Source organism: Manis pentadactyla, chromosome 5 (genome assembly GCF_030020395.1).
Source record: "Manis pentadactyla isolate mManPen7 chromosome 5, mManPen7.hap1, whole genome shotgun sequence".
In the NCBI taxonomy this organism is placed as follows: domain Eukaryota; kingdom Metazoa; phylum Chordata; class Mammalia; order Pholidota; family Manidae; genus Manis; species Manis pentadactyla.
This window is the reverse complement of record NC_080023.1, coordinates 151,991,205-152,011,533: the sequence shown is the minus strand read 5'-3', so window position 1 is coordinate 152,011,533 and position 20,329 is coordinate 151,991,205. Positions and strand designations below refer to the sequence as shown.

The 20,329-nt window shown below is 50.1% G+C and overlaps 1 protein-coding gene across 3 annotated transcripts in view; it reads right to left on the bottom strand.

The window, feature by feature from the left end:
• Positions 1–20,329, bottom strand: part of ANGPT4 (angiopoietin 4) — a 50,712-nt gene that overhangs the window by 9,514 nt on the left and 20,869 nt on the right. Inside the window, exons 2-8 of one of the 3 annotated variants that reach the window (XM_036924809.2) lie at positions 18,262–18,417; positions 16,677–16,798; positions 13,782–14,014; positions 10,080–10,195; positions 7,010–7,111; positions 5,361–5,527; positions 280–410 (exon numbers count right to left, since the gene is read on the bottom strand). In XM_036924809.2, coding sequence (XP_036780704.2) covers positions 280–410; positions 5,361–5,527; positions 7,010–7,111; positions 10,080–10,195; positions 13,782–14,014; positions 16,677–16,798; positions 18,262–18,417 — 1,027 coding nt within the window. Of the gene's footprint in view, positions 1–279; positions 411–3,764; positions 3,873–4,762; positions 5,528–7,009; positions 7,112–10,079; positions 10,196–13,781; positions 14,015–16,676; positions 16,799–18,261; positions 18,418–20,329 lie in introns of those variants that run through there. The other 2 variants (XR_008997915.1, XM_036924810.2) reach the window with 2 other exon arrangements.

The following is a 20,329-nucleotide window of genomic DNA, read 5'->3' as shown; positions in this document are numbered from 1 at the left end:
CTCCTGGGGCCCCACTCTCAATGTTCTCCAGCCTGGTCTCAAGGGAAATGGGTGGCCCCAGTTTTAGGAGGAGGTGAGACCCTGGAGGTGACCTGGAGGACCCAGTGGCAGAAGGTATGGATGGAGCACAGCCAGGCCAGCCAGTGAGTGGGTGAGACCCCGGCTGCACCCACATCCTGACAGCACGAGGCTGTACAAGGACCTGGGAGGGGAGGGAATGGGGGCGTCCAGCTAGGTGGGCCTGTGGGGAGATGGGGCTTCTCCCCGCCCCGCACCCACCTCCAGACAGCATCTGGGCGCACTTGCAGAGACAGTTGTCGTTGTCTGCATCACGGGTGCTGAAATTGGTGCCTTGCAGGACCAGGCTGCTCTGGCGCCCAGCTGAGCCGCTGTACCCACTCAGAGAAAGCCTGGAGGCCACCAGAGGTGGTGACAGGAGAGGGGCCCAGAGTCAGGATGGGGCTGGTTGAGGAAGAGCCTCCCAGGAGGCTTTGTCCCAGGCTGTTCTGGGAGCTGTAGTCAGGCGGTCTGTCCTTCCTGGGTTGCCCTCCTTGCCTCTGCCTCCCAGGAACAGAGCACCAAGTGTGTGCCAGGCCCCCCTCATCTCACTGAACGAGAGTCTTGGACAGTTAAGAATGATCATGATAATAATAATAATGAGGACAATGGCTAACATTTTTTTGAACGTCTACTATGTGCCAGGCATTGTTCAAAGTGCTTTATATGGGTTAACTCGCTCGTTTAATCCTCACAACACCCTATTATTCCCATTTTACAGATGAGGTAACAGAGAGCCCAAGAACCAAAGAAGCCTGCCTGAGGTCTCAGAACAATTGAGGATGACTACCAGATCCCAGCCTAGTGTGGCCTGACTTGGGAGCTCTGTGCATTTTGCATCCTAGCTGACCATCCTGCAGCCCCAGCCCCATCACACATCCTGACACCCACCACTGCCTCCAGGAAGCCTTCCCTGATCACACCAACCTATATGGATCTGTGCCTCAGCGCACCCCCTCACCCTGTGACGTCCACTTCTACAGCTAGCTGGCCACGGTTTATATTTCTCTGCCAGGATGTGAGGCCCTGGTGGGCACATTTAAGCCTGTGGGATGTTTACGACTGTGAGTTTTGGGGGCAGAATGCCTGGATTCATTGCCAGCTTTGCCATTCATCAGCTGTATGACCTTGGGCAAAATGATTCACCTGTCAGCTTCAGTTTCTTCATCTGTTAAAATGGTGAGTTTAGTAACACTAACTGATTCGATGGCTCCAGCGTGATGAGCACAGAGCAGTGCAGTGCGTGGTAAGTGCTCAGCCCAGTTAGTCCTTGTTATTCAGCAAGGCTGTGTTCCCAGCCCTCCGCACACAGCTGCCACAGGCTTCCACTGAGCCTGGCCCTAGAGGGTGTTTGGCGCTTGTAGCAGGGGCGGGGCTGCACTGGCAGTGGAGGCGGGCAGCCAATTTGGAAGCAATTAAGGAGGTCCTGTGAGTGGAGGCAAATGGACACCAGATGCAACTAGGGGAGCTAGGGGAAGCTCTGGTTCCCCCAGGCCAGGACCTGGGAGATGCCCTCAGCAGGATCCAGAGGGAACATGGGGTCAGGGCATCTGTCCTGGCTCGGTCTCTGCCCCTTCCACCCATAAGTTTTCTGTCTGTGGTAAGGCAGGGGCACGGCCCTCAGGGTCCAGACGGCTGTGGCCGGCAGCAAAGCCCCAACCATGCCCTTTAGACATGCCACCCTGTGCTCACATGACTGGCATTGCAAACCCCCTGCAGAGGCCTGGCTGGGGCTTCCTGGGGTGGGGACAAGAAGGCTGGCCCAACAGCTCAGTCCTTGTTTCTCTTTGTGGCCACTGAGGGCTCCCCTTGAGGTTTTAGTGACATTAGTTCAAGGCCAGGCTTGGGGGTCAGGCTGAAGTCTGGGGTCACATTCTGTCTGAGGCTGTGTGGAATCAGGGCTGGACAAAGTGGCTGGTCTCATGGGGTCACTCCAGCAACACTGCCCCACCCTATTGTTCCCAGGCTCCAGCACAGGCTCTGACTCTCTTACCTTCCCTTCTGGGGGATGGGATCTGTGACATCTGGGGGCCCCTCAAGTTATGGACCAGGAACCCCCTTTGACCTGTTGTTGTTCAGATGCACTTTTGGATACAATTCTACATTCCTGAGCGAGTATGTGTGTGTTTGTTTTGAGTTTGTGCTGGAATATCTGTGGTGGGTCTGAGCTGTGCTCAGGAATCTGCTTTGTGCCTGGGACTGTATGTGTGTGTTCACCTGTGAGGGCCTCTGTGAGGCCCATTTGCACACGTGTCTGTGTGTGTGTGTGTTTGTGCTGCAATGCTCCCGTGAGTCTGTGTGTTTGTAGGCCCAAGCATGTGTTCTGGAGTCTGGTGAGCCCCTCCACATTTGCATGTGTGTCTGCTTATGTATCTACATGTGCATCTTGCGCTTGTAGTCAGATCTGGGTGTGTGGCACCTCTGGGAGGCAAGTGCCAGTGTCTGTATGTGCCTGTGCCTTGTCTATGCCTCCCTCCATCCCTTTCCATGCACCACTTCCTCTGCAGACTTACGCATGCACCCCAGCCAGGCTCCAGAAGGCCCCCATTATTGTGTCTGCCAAATAAGGGCACCGCTCCTGCAGCAGCTGTTGACTGCCCATGCTTTGCCACCTCTGGGCTTCCCTATGACTCTGAACAGTGGGTGTACAGGGATCAGAATTTGCTCTGTCACTCTCCCTATGGCCTTTCTCTGGCAGCTTCCAGGGCCCTCTGTGCTTTCTAGGATCTCTACTCAGTCTCCTAAACTTTTCCTGAATAAGCGGGGGCTCTTCCTTATGACCCCAGCAGCCCTTGAAAGAGCTTTGGGGTATCTGTGGCCAGCTGGGTGGTCACCTCTCTCTGCTTCTTTTCAAAACATCCCCACTCCCTGAGATGCCCTTCCTATCCTTTCTTTGTCTGGAGAATGCCTACTGTTTATAGGTATCACCTCCTCCAGGGGAGTCCTCTCTGAGTGCTCAAGCACCTCTTTGCTCCTGTACTTTCCCCTTAGGCATCTCCTGTCTCCCCGGGGGTGTGGGATTGCTTGTGGACATTCTCACCCCCAGATACACATGACACACTGGACTGTGAACAGCTTTGAGGGATGGGGCCCAGGTCTGATTCTCCTCAATTGTTCCTTCCTGGTGCAGGACAAGGGTTCAATATACTGTTATTATTTAGGGCTCTGCTGAAGGCCAAGTAGCTGTTCCTTTGAGGCCTGGGAATAATAGTTTGGAACCATGGGTAGGAAGTGCTCCATGGCTCAGATAAAAAGCCAGAGGCAGCATATCAAATTCACATATGAGAGCATAGCAAGGGGTTTCAAATGTCATAAATATGTTTGCATAGATGGACATAAATTACAGAGATGCACAAATAGTATATTTCTGTCTTGGAATACACTGTATATCTCCAACACTTATTTAATGTTTACTTTACGCTAGGTGTCTTTGCAAAGATTATCCCAATTATGACACAGATACTATATTTCATAGTGTGGAAACTGAGGCTCAGAGAGGTTAAGAACTCATTTAAGGTCACAAAGCCAATAAGTGATGGAGTTGGGATTCATGCCAGGCAGTCTGGCTCAAGCACTATGTTCTTTAGTGCAGTAAGGTACTTCTCCCAATATTTCTTCCCCAAGAAAGATGGCAGATCCTAGACTTAGGGTCACAGAAGCTACTACCTAAGAATTGGGTCAGGGAGATGAGGATTAACTACTAGGTATGTAGGAAAAATCCCCCAACTTCCTGTTAATGCACTTACCATGTACAGGCACTGGGGATGGGTACAGCAGTGAACTCAGAGCAGACCAGCCAAGTGTGTGAGGCTGCCCTGGGAGCAGCAATAACAATATTATTTGTTGAACATTTTCAGTCACTGTGTTAATGATCTATGAGCAGTATCTCATTCAAGCTTCATTAATACTTCGAATATGGTAGTTATACCTAGGACACCCATTTTCTAGATGAGAAGGTGGAGGGACTTGTTAAGGGTCACTCGAGGAGAGAGGGATAGAGTCAGGACTTAAGCCTTGGCTTAAGTGGTGGGCAGTCACTTAAATAAGAGTCAGCAGGGTGTTGTGACTACTTACTGGTCTGCTTGAGGAGTAGGGGGACATCCAGCTCAGCCCTGTCTAGCCCAGACCCAGGGGACGTGTCATTCAGCTCTGAACCTTGCAGTTTAAGGAGAAATATGGTCAGATTGGGGTGGGTCCCCAAAGGAGGGATGTCAGAACCACCTAGCTGGAGGAAGCAGGGACATTTAAGAAGAAGAGACCGGGGTGGGGGCCCAACATTGAAAAGCCCCCAGAGGTGGGATTAGTGCAGGGAAACAGAGAGTCATCAGAGATTCCTTGAGAGGAAGTGACCTTCCCATCAGTGGAGGCATTCCAGTATGGCTGGATGATGACTGTGGCTATGCAGGAGATTCTAGCAACATGTGAAGAACCAGATGACATGTACAGTGCTTTGCAGCCCTGTGAGTATGAGTCTATGAATTCAATTCTGTCCTGGTTCAAAGACAACCAGAACCAGGCATATATCTTCAAGATCCTGAGTTTCTCAGAGAGGCAATGTCATGTAATGGAAACACCATGAGTTTTGGCAGCATGGAAACCTGAGTTCAAATTCAGACTCTACCTAACTAGTAACTCTGGGCAGGAGACTTGAGCTCTGTCTGTGCCTCAGTTTCCACATCACTAAAGCAGGTAAAGCAATACTTACCTGAGAGTGTTGTGGGAAGGGCTGAATGGACTAATGTGCCTGGAGCATAGTAGGTGCTCAGCAAATGCTCATTCCTTTTTCTAAACAGAGCCAAGAACCAGGTTGAGGGAGTGGGAGAGACCTAGATGATTTTATAATAAACTCACATTTAAGCGCATTCTGCACTTAAGAAGCAGAGGTACAGAGAAGCCAGAACCTTGATTTGTCTTAGTTCACAAAGCAAACTGGAACACAGCCAGAATGAGCCCAGGCTCTCCAATTCCCAGATCAGGGACCTTTCCACCTTGCCCCACAGCACAGAACAAGCTGGGAAAGTCACCTCCCCATTCTGGGCCTCTGTAAAATGACTGAGTTGGGGGTGATCAACCTTGGAAGGCCCCTGAGCTACTGGGATGGCAGCGTCAGTGACATTCCACTCCACCCAGTGACTGGGATGTGTTGAGTGCTAACCAGCCCGCCTCCAGAACCCATGACGTGCACCCAAATGGGTGGCAGATGGTAGGAACAGGAGACGCCCAGGGACTGACCCTTGGTGCAGACTTTGTAGTCACTAGCCTGGGGACACCAGCCCACCCACCAGCTTGGGCCCCAAGCCCACCTGTACAGCTGCCCCTCGCTGCCCAGCTGGAAATGTTCATACTGGGCATAGGCCTCGTTGCCTTCCCAGTCTTGCAGCTCCACACGCAGACAGTAGGCTGCCCTGCTGGTGAGCTGGTGCACCACCTCATTGCCCAGCCAGTGCTCCCCGGCCGGGTCACCGAAGCCCTAAGGAGAGTGGAGGGTGGGGTGGGCTTCATGCCAAGGAGGGAGGCTATGCCCCTGGCCGAGAAGCTTGGCTGGGCCAAGCTCAGGGGCCACTAATCCAAAACCACTTTGCCTAATAATCAAGTTCATTCCACTGGCCTGCCAGTGGAAGCTTCCCAGCAACTAGAGCAAAAAGACTAAGACGCTTGTAAATGTAAAAGCCTGTTGAAAATAATTGAAATCACATTTCTTTGAAGTTCAAAAACAGGAAAAATGAATCTGTGGTGATAGAAGTCAGAATAGCAACTACCTTAGGGGAATATTGACTGGGAGGGGGCCCAATGAGGACTTCTGGGGGTGCTGGAAGTGTTGTATATCTAGCTTGGAATGGTGGTCACACAGATGAATACAAGGGTAAAAATTCACTGAGTCTCACACTTAAGATTTGCACACTTAGCTGCATGTATGTCAAACATCAATAAAAAAATTAAAGATTTAATCAGCTGCATAAATTGTAGAGCAAACTTTGTTCAGTGACATGGCAGCCACTGCAAAATTTCAGCAACACAGAGAAGTAAAGCTAGGACAGTTGGGAGTCACCAGTATCCCAGGTTTAGGAGAAACAGATGCCTTTAACCAGAACAACAATTCAGCACCAAGGACAGGGGAATACCTAAGCCCCACTCCCCATTTTAGTCACATTGTACCACTGATTGCTTAATGGTTAGTATTCAGTATGCTTTTGTGTATTTCTGCATCTAAGCACCCTATTTCTCTTTACCATTTTTAATGATTTCTTAAAGCCCAACTGGTCCAAGAACACCCATAGCTTAATTTGGTATTTATTTTTAAATATTTATCAAATAAACAACAAGCAGACACAGATAACACTGCTGTATTTCCATGTGAGTATCTTTTTCTATTTCTTTTGCTTTTAAAAGTGTAAGAGCTTTTGTCAGCTTGCCAAAAACCCTTTATTCAAAATTTAATTAAAAAAAGCTGTAAGAATTGTGCACTATTTCTCATTTTGTAAAATGTAATTTTGTAAAATGTAAAATGTAAATTACATATTTCTCAAATTGTAAAATGAGGGTCTTTGAGCAAGTCCACATTAAAAACTCTCTCCTACAGATGTAGTCACAGTGTGTGCAAAGACAATGCAGCCAAAGGTGGGGAGGAGATGACTTTTTTCTGTTCCTCTTTTTGTACTCTTTAAAAACCTTTAGCAATGTATGTGTATTATCTTTCCAAAATTAAAACAAAAATAAAGTTAAAATATCATTTTTAGGATATATATATCATAAATTGCAAAAAGAAGGTTCATTTTCTGGTGATGGAGTTCCCGAAAGTGAATGTACATGGGGCAAATCTGAAGGTTGTTGTTTTTCAGTGGGCTGATTTTTTTCTGGGAAGGGTTGAGGGCAGACCAATCCCCTGTCCACAACCCACTTCCTGCCCCAGGTTTCAGGGCTGAAAAACCCCTCCATAGGGCAGCTGTGTTACCTGTTTGTAATCCTTCCAGTTCCGCTGGAAATTCACACTGCCATTCTCACGGCGCTGGATGAGGGTCCATCCGCCTCCACTGGCCTCCATGTCACAGAACACCTGGAGGGAATTGAGGAGTAGGGGTAGGAGTTGGAAGCCCTTGGAGGCAGCCAGAAGCAAGACTGGGCTAGCCTAACTGTGAATGGTTGACAGAGCCCCACAGAGCAAAGGTGAGCCTGGTGGTCAAGGGCATCAGAAATATCCAGGTTCAAATTCCCCACCTGTTGTCATCATTATTCTAAAGTGGTGGGCAAATGGTGTCCTCTCAGAGCCTTCCTTTTCTCCTTTGTAAAATGGGGATATTAATACTTTAGCCTCTTTGTGCCTCAGCTTCTCATCTGCAAGCTGGGCTTATGAGAATGACATGTGTCATCTAAAGAACAAACAGATGGACATGCAGATGGCTGACAAACACATGAAAAGGTGCTCCACATCACTACCTACCAGGAAAATGCAAATCAAAACCACAGTGAGGTATCATCTCACATCAGTTAGAATGGCCGGTATCAAAAAGACAAAAAAATAACAAGTGTTGGTGAGGATGTGGAGAAATGGGAACCCTTGTGCACTGTTGGTGGGAATGTCAATTGGTGCAGCCACTATAGAATGCAGTGTGGAGGTTCTTCAAAAAATTAAAAATAGAAATACCATACAACCCAGTAATTCCACTTCTAGTTATTTACCCCACAAAAACAAAAACACTAATTCAAAAAGATATATGCACCCCTATGTTTATTGCAGTATTATTTACAATAGCTAAGATGTGGAAGCAACCTAAGTGTCCATTCACTGATAAGTGGATTAAGATGCAGGATATATATTATATAGTGGAATATTACTTGGCTATAAAAAATATTGAAATCTTACTATTTGTAATAACATGGATGGACCTAGAGGGTATAATGCTAAGTGAAATAAATCAGTCAGAGAAAGATGAGTCCCAAATAATTTCACTTACATGTGGAATCTAAAACACAAAATAAATGAACATACACAACAGAAATAGACTCATAAATACAGAGAACAAACTGGTGCTTTCCAGAGGGGAGGGGAGTTGGGGGATGGGTGAAATTGGTGAAGGGGATAAAGAGTTACAAGCTTCTAATTATAAAATAAATAAGTCATGGGGAAGAAAAGTACAGCATAAGGTATATAGCCAATAATACTGTAATAACTTTCTATGGTGATTACACTTAGCATGGTGAGCATTTGATAATGTATATAATTGTCAAATCACTATGTTGTATACTTGAAATTAATATAATATTGTATTTCAACTATACTTCAATAAAAAGAAAAAATAAAGAACAGAGCCTGGACATACTAGGAACTAAGTAAATGGAGCTTTTCACTTGCTATTGCAGAGTTGCTGTAAGGAATAAATGCTGAGAGGTATAACATGCTTGGCACACAGTGTAGACTCAGGAAATGTTATTACGTTCAGGGGGCAAATGTTCTCTCCATACCTACTATGTGCCAGGCTCTATTCAAGGCACAGGGGATGCCAAGATGGATAAGATGAAAAGAGTTCTTTCCCTCAAAGAGCTTACCATCCATCACAGTCACATCCTTCAGTCTAACTTTGTTCATATTATTTTTCCAGCCAGTTCACTACATGTTCAGTGTTCAATGAGGACATACTTGGTGCTTGGCTCTGTGCTAGATGAATTTGAGATAAGTGAGAGATAAATCAACCCCCAAGCCTAGCTTGGTCTGGAGGAGGCTATGACAGGGCAGGCAGACTATTGATTATGAACATTTGGGCTGCTACAAAGATAGCTCTTAAGAAGGAGACATGGGGCAGCTGTAGAAGGCTTCTCAGAGGAGGTGTCATTGGAACGGGGCTTTGGATGAAGACGTATCTGCCATGAAGAGACAAGTGGGAGTGGCATTTCCAGAGGAGGAAGCGGCTCTAGGATGCTGAAGGCCAGGTCAGGGTGAGAAGACAGTAGCATCTGTTGTGGGGGTAGCAGAGGGAAGGGAAACTGGGGCTCACAGACAAGGGACTTGCTCAAAGCAAGTGAGTCAAAAGTAAAGCTGAGGTTTGAGCCCATATCTCTTGCCTCCCAGGCCAGCTCTTGCCTCTCTATCAGCATTCCTAAATTTCAACCATTCACACTTTCCCAAATTCTACCATAGCTGAATTTACTTAATGTCATATAGAACATTTACTTAAAAAATAGTGTCCTTTTCTTTAAACTTAAATACTTAGATTAAATGTATTTTAAAAGGAACTCTTATCAGTACCATAAATGGAAAACTAGTAATACTTACCTTTATTCAGATAATGTAAAGATAAATATAACAAAACCAAAATAGTCTGCAGAATTCTAGCTAGAAATTGAGAGCCAGATGTCTCTTTGTCAAGAGGAGAGTCTAGCAGGTGTGAGAAGTGTTAAAGACAGTCTGGAAACAAACTGAGCCATTCTTCCTTATACATTCAGAAGGCCTGAAAAGGGAATCTTGGAGCGGGAAGACAGGCTAGCTGTTCCACATTCTCTTCCATTTCTGGGCCTGGCCCTGAAACCCTCTGACCTGATATCCATGCTTTTCCTTAACCCCCCTATCCACCTGATATCTGGATCTGAATGCTCAGGGCAACCTTGGAAGCCACTCATTGAAGATGGTGGGGTCTTCATTAGCCCTGGTCCCTAATTTCCCACATGCAGCAGAGCCCCCATGCTTGCATTCAACTGGACTATAGGTAAATGAGAAATAAACTTTCTGTTAAACCCCTGGAATGTCAGAGTTTTTGTTATATTTGTTATTTGTTAACCAACACAGAACTTTTTCCTGCTTTCCAAGTAAAAGCTGTAGGACAAGGATGTCCTTCCAACTCTAGGAACTTCTGCCTTAACCCCATGATGATCCCTGACTGGGTGTGGGCTCTAGAAGGCAGGGTCACCCGACCTTCTCTGGTATCTCAGATGTTGGACAAGGCCTGAAGCTGGTGGTGGTGGGGTGCACCTGTCTAGGAGGCCCTTGGCTCAGCACCCTAACAGCCTCAGCCCCCAGGGGGTCCCCTAACCTTCCTGGGGTCTGTCATATTGGCCACATGGATGGTGTAGATGCCACTGGCATTGGCCCCGAAGCGCTGGATCTCTGCACAGTCCTGGAATACCTGCTCAGCTGTCCTCATGGAGGCTGCAATGGGACAAAGCAAAAGCAATTGGAGGTGAGCTAAGGAGAGAAGGGAGGGGCCAGGTGGACACTCCTGCCAGCTCTATGCCAGGTTCTGGGTTGGGAGGTGCTGGAGATGGGGAGATGTATCAGATGTGGGAAGGTTCCCTAGGGGAGGTGACAGTGAGCTGGGATCTGGATGAGGAGCAGGAGTTACCCAGGTGGAGAATAGGAGGGTGTTCCAGGCAGTGAGAAGAGTATATGCAAAGTCTCCAAGGTGGGAACAGTCCTGGTGTGTGCAGGGAATAGGGTGAGCGTTAGGAAACTGACTGAGGCCAGGGATGTGCAATAACTCACACCCTGAGAGCAGAGCTCAGGATCAAAAGAGCACTGGCTGCTTGCTGAATCTAAGAGGAGTAGGGCAAGGTGGCACAGAGGGGTCACCAAGGAAAGAGAAATGAGCTGAGACTGCAGCAGGGCCCAGGTCAGCCTCGAAGAGGATGAGGGGCCCAGCCCATGTCAAGGAAGAGCACTCTGGCCAGGATGTGGAACAGACTGAAGGGGATGAAACTCAAAGCAGGGAGGCCAGAGAGGAAGCTGCTGGAGTGTTCCAGGAGAGGTAAGTGGGGCCTGAACTCCAATGAGGTCCTTCCTCATTTCACAGACCAGGAAACTGTGGCCCACGGGTGAGGTAATTGGCTCAAGGGCACACAGCTGGGTTGGGCAGAGCTCCTCTCTCTCCAGGTCTTATGGCGGATTTGTTCTCAGAGCTTCCTTGGGCAGGAGGCCTGGGGCCCCCTCCACAGCCCACTCCTCCAGCCGGATATCCCCGCATCCCTGGAGGTGGGCCCCTCATTACATCCTCCTGAGATCTGACTGCTGATCTTAGGGGCCTGTGTTTCTTCCCTCAGGAGAATACTAGTTTAATGACTGAACCCCACCAGGACCCTGGGGGCCTTCAGGCCTAGCCTGAAAAAAGTGACTGTTGATAAATGACCTACAGGGGTTTCAAATCCCCTCTCTGGTTCCTTTAGTGGCATCCAGTTGGGAGGTATGGGCTGTGATTCCACCAGAATCCAACCTCTGTGTGGGTAGGGCTAAAGTTCCGGATGGACAGGTATCCTCACCAGTGAGGAACCAGAAGGCTGCCAAGGGGCAGGACTTCCTGTTTTGACCTCATCTTGAACCTGGATCTTGGGTCCTGGTGCTGGAGCACCAGTTGGAAGGAGGCTGTTGTTCCCAGATCACAAATGGAGTGACTAAGGCCCCAAATCCATCCTAGCCCATGCAGAAACATTCCCTGGACAGGGTTCCTGTGGCCCCACCTGTCAGCCCCCTGGCTCATTGCAAAATGAAGTCCAGCCAAACATGGGGAAGGTGCTGGCCTAGAGGCAATCAGGACAGGTCCTGCTTCACCCAGCCAGGCAGAGGCAGAGCTGGGAGTTGGCCTCAGATTTTCAGTCCTCCTTCCCAAGGCTCTGCTCACTATTGTTTTCCCTTAGTCAACAAAAATAATAACAATAAAAGTGAAACACCCACTGTATATTGTAGTGTTTCTTAGCCAGGTACTGCCAAGGACAGTTTGGACCCAGGAAAACTATTTTGGGTGGCGTTGACTAGGGATGGACCAGTATTGATATGCAACATAGTTTGGCCTCAGTCCAGACTCCCTCTGAATCTTTGTGCCATCTGTACCCCCTTTTGGCCCTAGGCACTGTGCTCAGCCCCTTCATGTACCTGAACTCATGCAATCCTCTGTACAAGAAGTCTGTGAGATAGATGCTATTATTATGCCTATTTTATAGGTGAGAAAATTTGAGACATTAAATGACTTGTGCAAAGTCCCAGGGCTAGTAAGTGACGAGGCTGGAGCTTGAACTCCGGTCCATCTACTGGAGAGTCAGTACCTTGCCCTCTACCCACCTCCCCTTGGGTCTCCACCACTGAGCCTGTTTAAGGCTGGACAAAAATACTGAGTCAACGAAGTCTGCTTTTTATATTGTGCAGGGGGTTAGGTCTTTTCTACCTGTGTCCCTGTCCTTCTAACCTGCTGAGCACCCTGAGTTCTCCACCCTTGGCCAGCCTACATCTGCCTGGAACAAAGCCATGCAGAGAGGAGGGTGCATGCGTCCTGCTAGGCTTTAAGGATGCCTGGTTCCTGGGCCCATTTCCATCCAATCTTCTGTTTTAGACCTGGTGGCTAATCCTCTTTTAGTGTCTCTGTCTAGATGAGGAAGAAAAACAGCTCTGTAGTGCCCTTTCCTGGTGTCAGTGTGGCAGAAGGACAGGGCATTTGGGAAAAGGGTACCCGAGGCGAGGTGCCCAATACAACCTCCCACCCAGAGTGGTGAGCAGACACTGGGCCACAGCTCGAGACAGTGCTGGGTGAGCCTGTGGGGAGAGGCCACATTGCCAGGGCCATGCACAAGCTGGCAATGGGTTCTGGTCACTCCACATCTCATGGTTTGGAATGTTTCCACCTCTTCTGCCTGCGGCTTCCTTGGGACCTCAAACCCCCAGCCTGCACGGCCTGCCTGCCTTAGATGCAGCCACTGTGCCATCCTCTGCTCCCAAATCACTGCCAGCCACAGTGCCTGGAATCCATCACCATTGCTGGATTCCTTGTACCTTAAAGGCTTTGCAGCCTCCCTGTGGCGAGCTTTCCTCGCTCTTTCTCACCAAGCCATTCTCCACTCCCTGGTTCCAATCAAGTTTCCTAAAACGTAGTCCCACCTGGTTCAAAACCCTCCACAGCTCCCACTGCCCTCAGGTTAAAGTCTCCTTTCCTCAGCACAGCCTTTTAGGCCTCCGTGGTCTAGAAACTTCAGGAACACTGCTAGCACAGAATCTGGCACATAGCAGACACTCAACAGATGTGCTACAGACATCCTCCTCCTTCTCTGAGACTCACAGGCAGAGGCTTGAGCAAAAGAGGCAGGGGCCACAGCTATGCTCTTCACTGCTGTGTCCCCAGCACCCAGCACTGGGCCTGGCACACAGTGGGTGCTCAGTGAAGGTTTGTTGACTGAGTGATTGACCCTGAAACCGGGAATGCCTTGGCCACCTTGAGTGGGCCCTGTTAGAGGGAGTCAGTGAACATGAGGACCCTGCCCAGGCACTGTCTTCTCTGCTCAGAAGCCAGGCCCAGAGATGCCTCCTCACCGCTGTTCGGCTTGGAGGCAAGGGCATTAGGGTGAGAGAAGCCCTTCGGGGCGCTGAGTCCAACCTTTCCATTCTATCCATAGGAACACTGAGGTCCTGGGAGTGGGGTGCAGATGGACGGTGGATCCTGGAACCCAAACTTGTCAGTCTGGGCTCCTGGAGTCCTTGAATTATGATCACCCCATTAAAGAGATGGGGAAACTGAAGTCAAGAGAGGCTCAGGGGCATGCCCAAGGTCACTCATGAAGTCAGCGGGTAGAGTCTGGACTGGTTCCTTTTATGGCTGTTGTCACCATTGTTATTATTGTTTGTTGCTATTCCTATTTCACAAGTGGTGGGAGAGGGGTGGGGCCTTTCCAGGGCCGGAGGGAACCCTGAGGGGAAGCGGGGTCTCCTTCCCCTCTCCTGCCGTCCTCCCTCCCGCACATGGCTCACGCCACTCGCTCACCCGGTCCGTGGGCCACGACGCGCACCAGGCGCTGCACCGACTCGAGCAGCTGGCGCTGCTGGCGCTGCAGGAGGCTGGAATTGCTGCTGGCGGCGCGCAGGCTGCGCTCCAGGCCGGCGAGGGCGCCGTTCTGGCGGCCCAGCAGGCGCCGCAGCCGCTCCTTCTCGCCGCGGAGGCTGGCCAGCTCCGCCTGCTGCTGCGTCTCCAGGGCCTGCACCCGCGTCTCCAGGGCGCTGCGGGCGGGGGCGCACTGGGTGAGGCCGCTGTCCCCACCGTGCAGTCACGCTCGCTCGCTTTCCCCTGGGTCCCGTGGGGACTCTGCGTCACAGACCGGCGCTGGGCTCAGAGAGGTGGAGCGGCCTGCTCAGGGTTACACAGCTCGGAGGTCCGTGCACAGCAGTGTCTCAGAGTGAGGAAGGGAAGAGAGAGGGACCTGGCCCTGGAGTAAGATGCACTGGGATCCAGTAGAGGAAAGAGGTGGGGGTGCAAGGGACACGCCAGCAACCAGGGAACCATTATCAAACTCCAAACACGCCTGCCCTTTGCCCTAGCAACCTTCTCGCAGGAGCTAACCTCCAAGGAGCAAGGCAAGAACGCCCCTTGGGGGAATGGTTATAACAGGGAAACACCAAACGGCCTGATGCCCACCGGCCAGGAGCGACAGAAGCTGTTCTGTTTTGGTGTCCCTGGCAATGTTCTGGAGCCATGAAGAGGAAGGGGGCAGAGCGGGTTTGCACAGAATTGGAAAGTTGCCCAGGACTGGGAGTGGGCCGACCTGGGCACATCAGAGCCTCTAGTCTAACATTGCACTTGGGAAGATAAAACAGAGAAAGAGAAGAGGTACTAATGTCAGTGTAGTACTGGTGAGCTGACAGGACAAGGTGTGGGGAGACAAGGGGAAGGACACAGTGGTGCCTGTGTGTGTGGAGGAATGGAAAGGCAATCCGCTAGGTGCTGTAACTCAGGCAGAGCAGGTTCCAGTGGATGGAGATGGAGAGGAGGCAGTTTGGGGGCAGGTGGAGGGGACCGATTTGCCCTCTCATTTTCCACAGGTCTCTATTGTCTGGTGAGGTAACAAGCATGAGGCATTTTTGTCATGAGTTAAAAAAAAAAAGAAGAATTTTAAAAAAGAAAGAAGCATTTTCCTCAGCTCTTCTGCTTTTGGCATTTCATCCTACAGATCTGCGCACATGTGTGCACCGAGATATGGGGACATTATTCATCACATCACCGGTTAGAGTGGGAAAAGACTGGCAACAGCCTCACGTTCCCTGGGGACCGGGGAAGTAAATGGAGGGACAGCCATACCACAGAATGTCATGCAGTTGGAGGAAACAATGAGCAAGTGTGACATGCAATTACAGAACTGTTTCCAGGATAACTAAAAAAAAAAAAAATTTGTGGAAAAGCTGTCTGCTACATTTGGATTTAAAAAGGGCAAAAAAAGGGACTACGCATGCGTATTTGTCTAAATATCTGTAGGAAACCCTGGAATATCAGCTTTGAGAACGTCAGGTCCATGAGGGCAGGGATTTGTGTCTATGTGTTCACTTCTGTAACCCCGGCATCTGATAGTGCCTGTCGTTTGATAAGTGGTAAGAGCTTCCAACAATAATTGTCAATTGCACATATGGAAGGACACACAAGAAACTAGGAACAGTGGTCACCCCAGGCTGTGAGAGGGTGGTGGCTGAGGCATAGGGAGAGGAAGCTGACATTGTCCTATATATGAGATGATGATGACCTGTTTTCCAGACTAAAACAATGAGTCCAGCCAGGACAGAGGCATTTTCCTTGGACTCCAAATTATTCTGCAGAAAGAGAGAGAACTTGGGCACACTGGGATTCTAGAATTTTAGCTGTCTCCGAGGTCTGAGAGCTTATTGATGATCTCCTCCATCTTCACCGGTTTCTAGGCACCTGGTGCCAATTCAGAGTGATTCAAAGTGTTCTAAGTCTTGTCCTCCCACACCTTAGGGTGGGGAATAAGAATAAGAAGGCAGACAAACTATCATTAACTGTATGCAGATCAGAGGGAGCTGGGCCATCCTTATGGCCTTATCTTGACCCAGCACATGAACAACAATAACATCTCACCCTGTACACAGGCCTATGGCTGCTTCAGTGCATGGGGTTTGTCTCCTCCAGCACCTTGACATTGGTAGTTTTTCTACACTCAGCTTGAAATTGAGATGAAATCAGGCTCAGATGTCTGTTTATCTGTCTTATCTGTACCCCATGACTCTTTGTTTCTTTATAATTTAAGGGTGTTCCCCTCTTGCTTATTTACTTATAACTACAGAGATTCTTTGCTAGTGTAGACAAGAAACTTGTAACTGTGGTTGCTTTTGGGATGGGAATTGGTGGATTAGATCAGATTTATTTATTTGCAAAATAGTCAATCAGATTAAAATTTACAGGGTGAATTGCATGATATGTAAATTGTAGATCAATAAAGCTGTTAAAAATTTATAAAATAAATAAATATAGGAAGGAAGAAAAGAAAGAATGGAGAAAGAATCAGGCTGTCCTGAACCTCAGGAAAATGCCAGTCCCTGTCCCCACCTGGTGTGGGTAGACAGGCTCCAGCCCCAGCCTGGCTCAGTGCATGTTCACCTTACTCCCAGCTTCAGTCTGGTCTCCAACCCTGGTTACAGTCCTTAGCCCAGCCCTAGCCAGTACTTACTCTAGCTCCAGCCTCAGCCCCTGAAACAGTCCCTACCTCCAGTCCTATGCCAGGTCCCTGGCTCTGGCCCCTGTCCCTGTCTCAGGCACAAGCCCCAGTCCAGCCCTGGCTCTGCCACCCATCCTGGGTTCCAACCCCACTTGGGCCCCAGCCCTGGCCCCAGCCCCTGTCTCGGCCAGGTGCCAGTGTGCCAGGGAGCCAGGGCCCACCTGTTGTGGTCCTGAAGCCGATGGAGCTCATGGCCCTGCAGCAGCAGCTGCTCCTCCAGCTTGTTGGTGGACAGCGAGGTCTCCAGCAGCTGGATCTCCATCCGTGAGGTCTGGTTCAGGACCTGTTCCGGGGAGCAGGAGGGTGTGGGGGGCTACCTGAGCTGCAGGAGCCCTGCCTAGCAGACAGACGCTCACCTGCCCACAGGCTCTGCTATTTCCGAAACTTGTTGACTTATTTCCACCCTCCAGTAGTTAGTTCTTGTGGTTGTTCATCCATTCATCCATTCACCCACTCACAGGCCCTAACTGAGCATGTGATCTGCTTCCTGAACTTCACTGCGTATAGCCCTTCCATCCCTCCTGCAGCTCAGGACCTGGGAGGAGTCACCCTCGATCCCCACATTCAATCTACTGGCAAGTCCCATCAGCTCAGCCTACCAATAGGTACCTAACCACCTCCCTCCTTCTCTGTGGCCCCCACTCTGGCCCTGGCTTCCATCGTCTCTATCCTGTGTCCTGTGCCAACCTCCTCACAAGGCTTTCTATTCCCACCCACCCTTATCCTTGCAGTCCATTCTCTGCTCAGCAGCCTGAAGCAGCCTTTTAAGGTGTAGCCCCTCTGCTCAAAATCTCCCTGAGGCTCCTACCTCACACAGTGGAAAAGCCCCAGTCCTTACCATGGGCTGCCAGGCCCAGCAATGCCATCTGTCCCCACTACTCTACCCCTGGTCGTTCCAGACACACTGGCCTTCTTGATGTTCCTGGAGCTTGTCAGCAGGTCCCACCTCTGGGCCTTTGCACATGCTGCTCCCACTGTCTGGAAGGCTCTCCTAGTAAGCCTGGCTCCAATCCTACCTTCTCAGTGGTAGCCTCACTATCTAAACTGCAACTCATCCCTTCAACCTCTCCCAGCACACAGTCCCTATCGCTCTCTCATGCATGTTATTTTTCTCCTTAGAACCTTCATCATCTCATACACACACACATACATTATATATAATTTATCCTATTAGTTTTCTTGGTGTTCATTAGAGATGAAGTTCTGTGGGGATTGGGATGCATGCCTGTTTTATTTACTGCTATAAACTAGAACCAAGCATCTCCAACTATGGCTAGCACACAGTAGCAGTGCAACAAACACATACATGCCCATGTGTCATTCATCTTTTCATCCATTCATGGACTCACCCTCTTGTTTATACACCTGCTCTCCCACTCCGTCTTTGCTGCTTCCAGTGCCCCCTCTCTCAGAGTCGTAGGCCCCCCTGAGATCTGTCATTGGCTTCCCCTGGAGCACTGAGCCCCCTGAGGGAGTGGGGGAGTGTGCTGTCCCTCCCCGCATCCCAATACCCAGCACAGACTTGGACATGGGAATCACAGAGGCAGAAGGGCCATACCCAGTATCCACCCCCAGGGCTCATGGCCTGGTGGGTACCAGTTTGGTGACAGGGGCATCAGGGAGGGGCCCCAGGGGGCTGCAGGCCCAGAGGAGGCCCTAACTTACCCAGGGAGGACAGAGGTCAAGACAAGATGACCTGGGCTGTTAGCCACAGGCCCCCTGTGTAACCCACCCACCCTCAAGTACCTGCGCCTCCACATCTGTCAGCTTGCGGGTCTGGGCGGTGGTCTGGTTCAGGAGGTTGGTGCCCAGCTCCAGCATGGTGGCTGTCTGGTTCTGGACCATGTGCTGCTGGGCCTGCGCCAGCTCAGACCTCAAGTTCAGCTGGATGTACCTTTCTAGCTGTGGGGAAACCATGGGCTAGGGATGGGTAGGGGTTGGGAGAAGGCTCCTGTTCTTTCCATGTGTGATTTGAAGGACATAGAGAAACCAGGGGAGGCCTCCCTGCCAGGCCAAGCCACCAGTACCTCGTGCCTGGACTGTTCCAGTAGCTTTCTCCCTGGCTTCTCTGTCTCTGTCCTTGTCCCATATACAGTCCATCTTCTACTCTACAGCCAGAGGGATCCAGTTAAACTAAGTCAAATCACATTCCTTCTCTACTCAAAACCCTCCCAGGATTCCTATCTTACTCAGAAGAAAAGCCAAAATCCTCCCTATGACTGCAGCTGCCTCCATGACCTGGCCTCCCACTATCACTCTAATTTCCTCTCCTGGTCCTTTTCCCCTCAGTTTTAGATGCACTGGCCCCTATGACATCCCTCCAACACATCAAGCGTGTGCCTAATGCAGGGCCTTTGCACATGCTGTTATCTCTGCCTGGAAACCCCCCTCACCCCCATCTCCTTCTGCATGGCTTACTCTCTTATACCATTTCACGTCTCTTCCTACCACTTATCACTCCTTACCTTATGTTACATATTTATCTATTGCCTGTTATACCCTTGAAATGTCAATTGAATGAAGCTGGGGGCTTGGTCTTATTCACCACTTTACCTCTGTGTCTGGCACAATGCTTAGCACACAGCTGGTGCTCAATACATATGTGTTCAATGAATTGATGGAAAAGTGGGAGCAGTAAGGGTCAGAGTACAGCCCCCAGTGTCATGCCTGTTAGCCAGCTTCCTAGGGGTGAGCCAGCCATCAGGGAGTGGGGACACATTTTTCCCCTTACAAGAGGTTACAGGTCCATCTGCCAAGCTGGGCTTTCTATTTTCTGCCAAAGGAGGCTAAAGCTGCCAGTATCCAGTGGTTCTCCGAGCTGGGATGTTCTGGGATCTGACACACTAACATTCATTTTTTCACAGGCTGCTTTCTTTCCCAAGAACTGGAGAAGCTGGTCTGGCTTGAGATCAGGATCAAGTTGCAAAGGTGAACAGCGTGTTCTCAGGGCTCAGGGCCAGTGGGCACAGCCGGTGCCCTCCCCCACCCCTCTCCATCCTACGCATAAGCTGGCCTCTTGCCACCGTCCCTACCTCCTGCCCTGGCTCCTTCCCTCTCCCTCTCCCTCAATCTTCCAGGAGGTCTGACAGAACAGCTCTCAGGGTCCCTGGGGAGACTGGTGCTCCCTGGGGAGAGGTGATGACCCTGGCTGGGGGGCCAGGCTTTGGCTGCTTCCTCCTTCACCTCCTCTCCCCTCTTCCTTCTCGACTGTCTGCTCCCCTCTCTTCCCTCAGTGCTTCTGAGGGAGCCCGTTCACTGCAGTGCACGGTCAGATCCTGAAGGGGGCGCCCTGGGCGGTGCTCATGCTGATGAGAACGGACTCTCAGGTGTGGTCCCTGGAACAGCATCAGCAGGGCCCTTGTCTGAAACACGCATTTCTAGATCTCACCCCAGACCTACTGAATCTGAAATTCTGGGATGGCGTTTAGCCATCCAGGTCAATCTGATGCTTGCTCACTGTGACAGTCCGTGGGGCAGAGGTCACAAAAAGGACCGAGGACCAGGCAGACAGGATGTCCAAGTTTCTCAAGCCTTTGCCCCTTTGGCCCCTTCCTGCCTCCCCTGCCTCATCAGTTCCCCACCTCACTGTCCCCTGTAGGAGACAAATATGTTCCAAAAGCTCCTATCTGAGAATTAGAGAAAACAACTCTTGATCTCAGAGACCCCTCCAGCTGCATCTCCAATTTCTTTCCTCTCAACAACAAAACGTCTTGAACAAGTTGTCTCTATTTTCTTACCTCCATCCCCACCCTCACCTTTAAAAAATTAGCATTACCTGGTATAGGGGAGAGCCTAGTAAACATAATATTCGTCA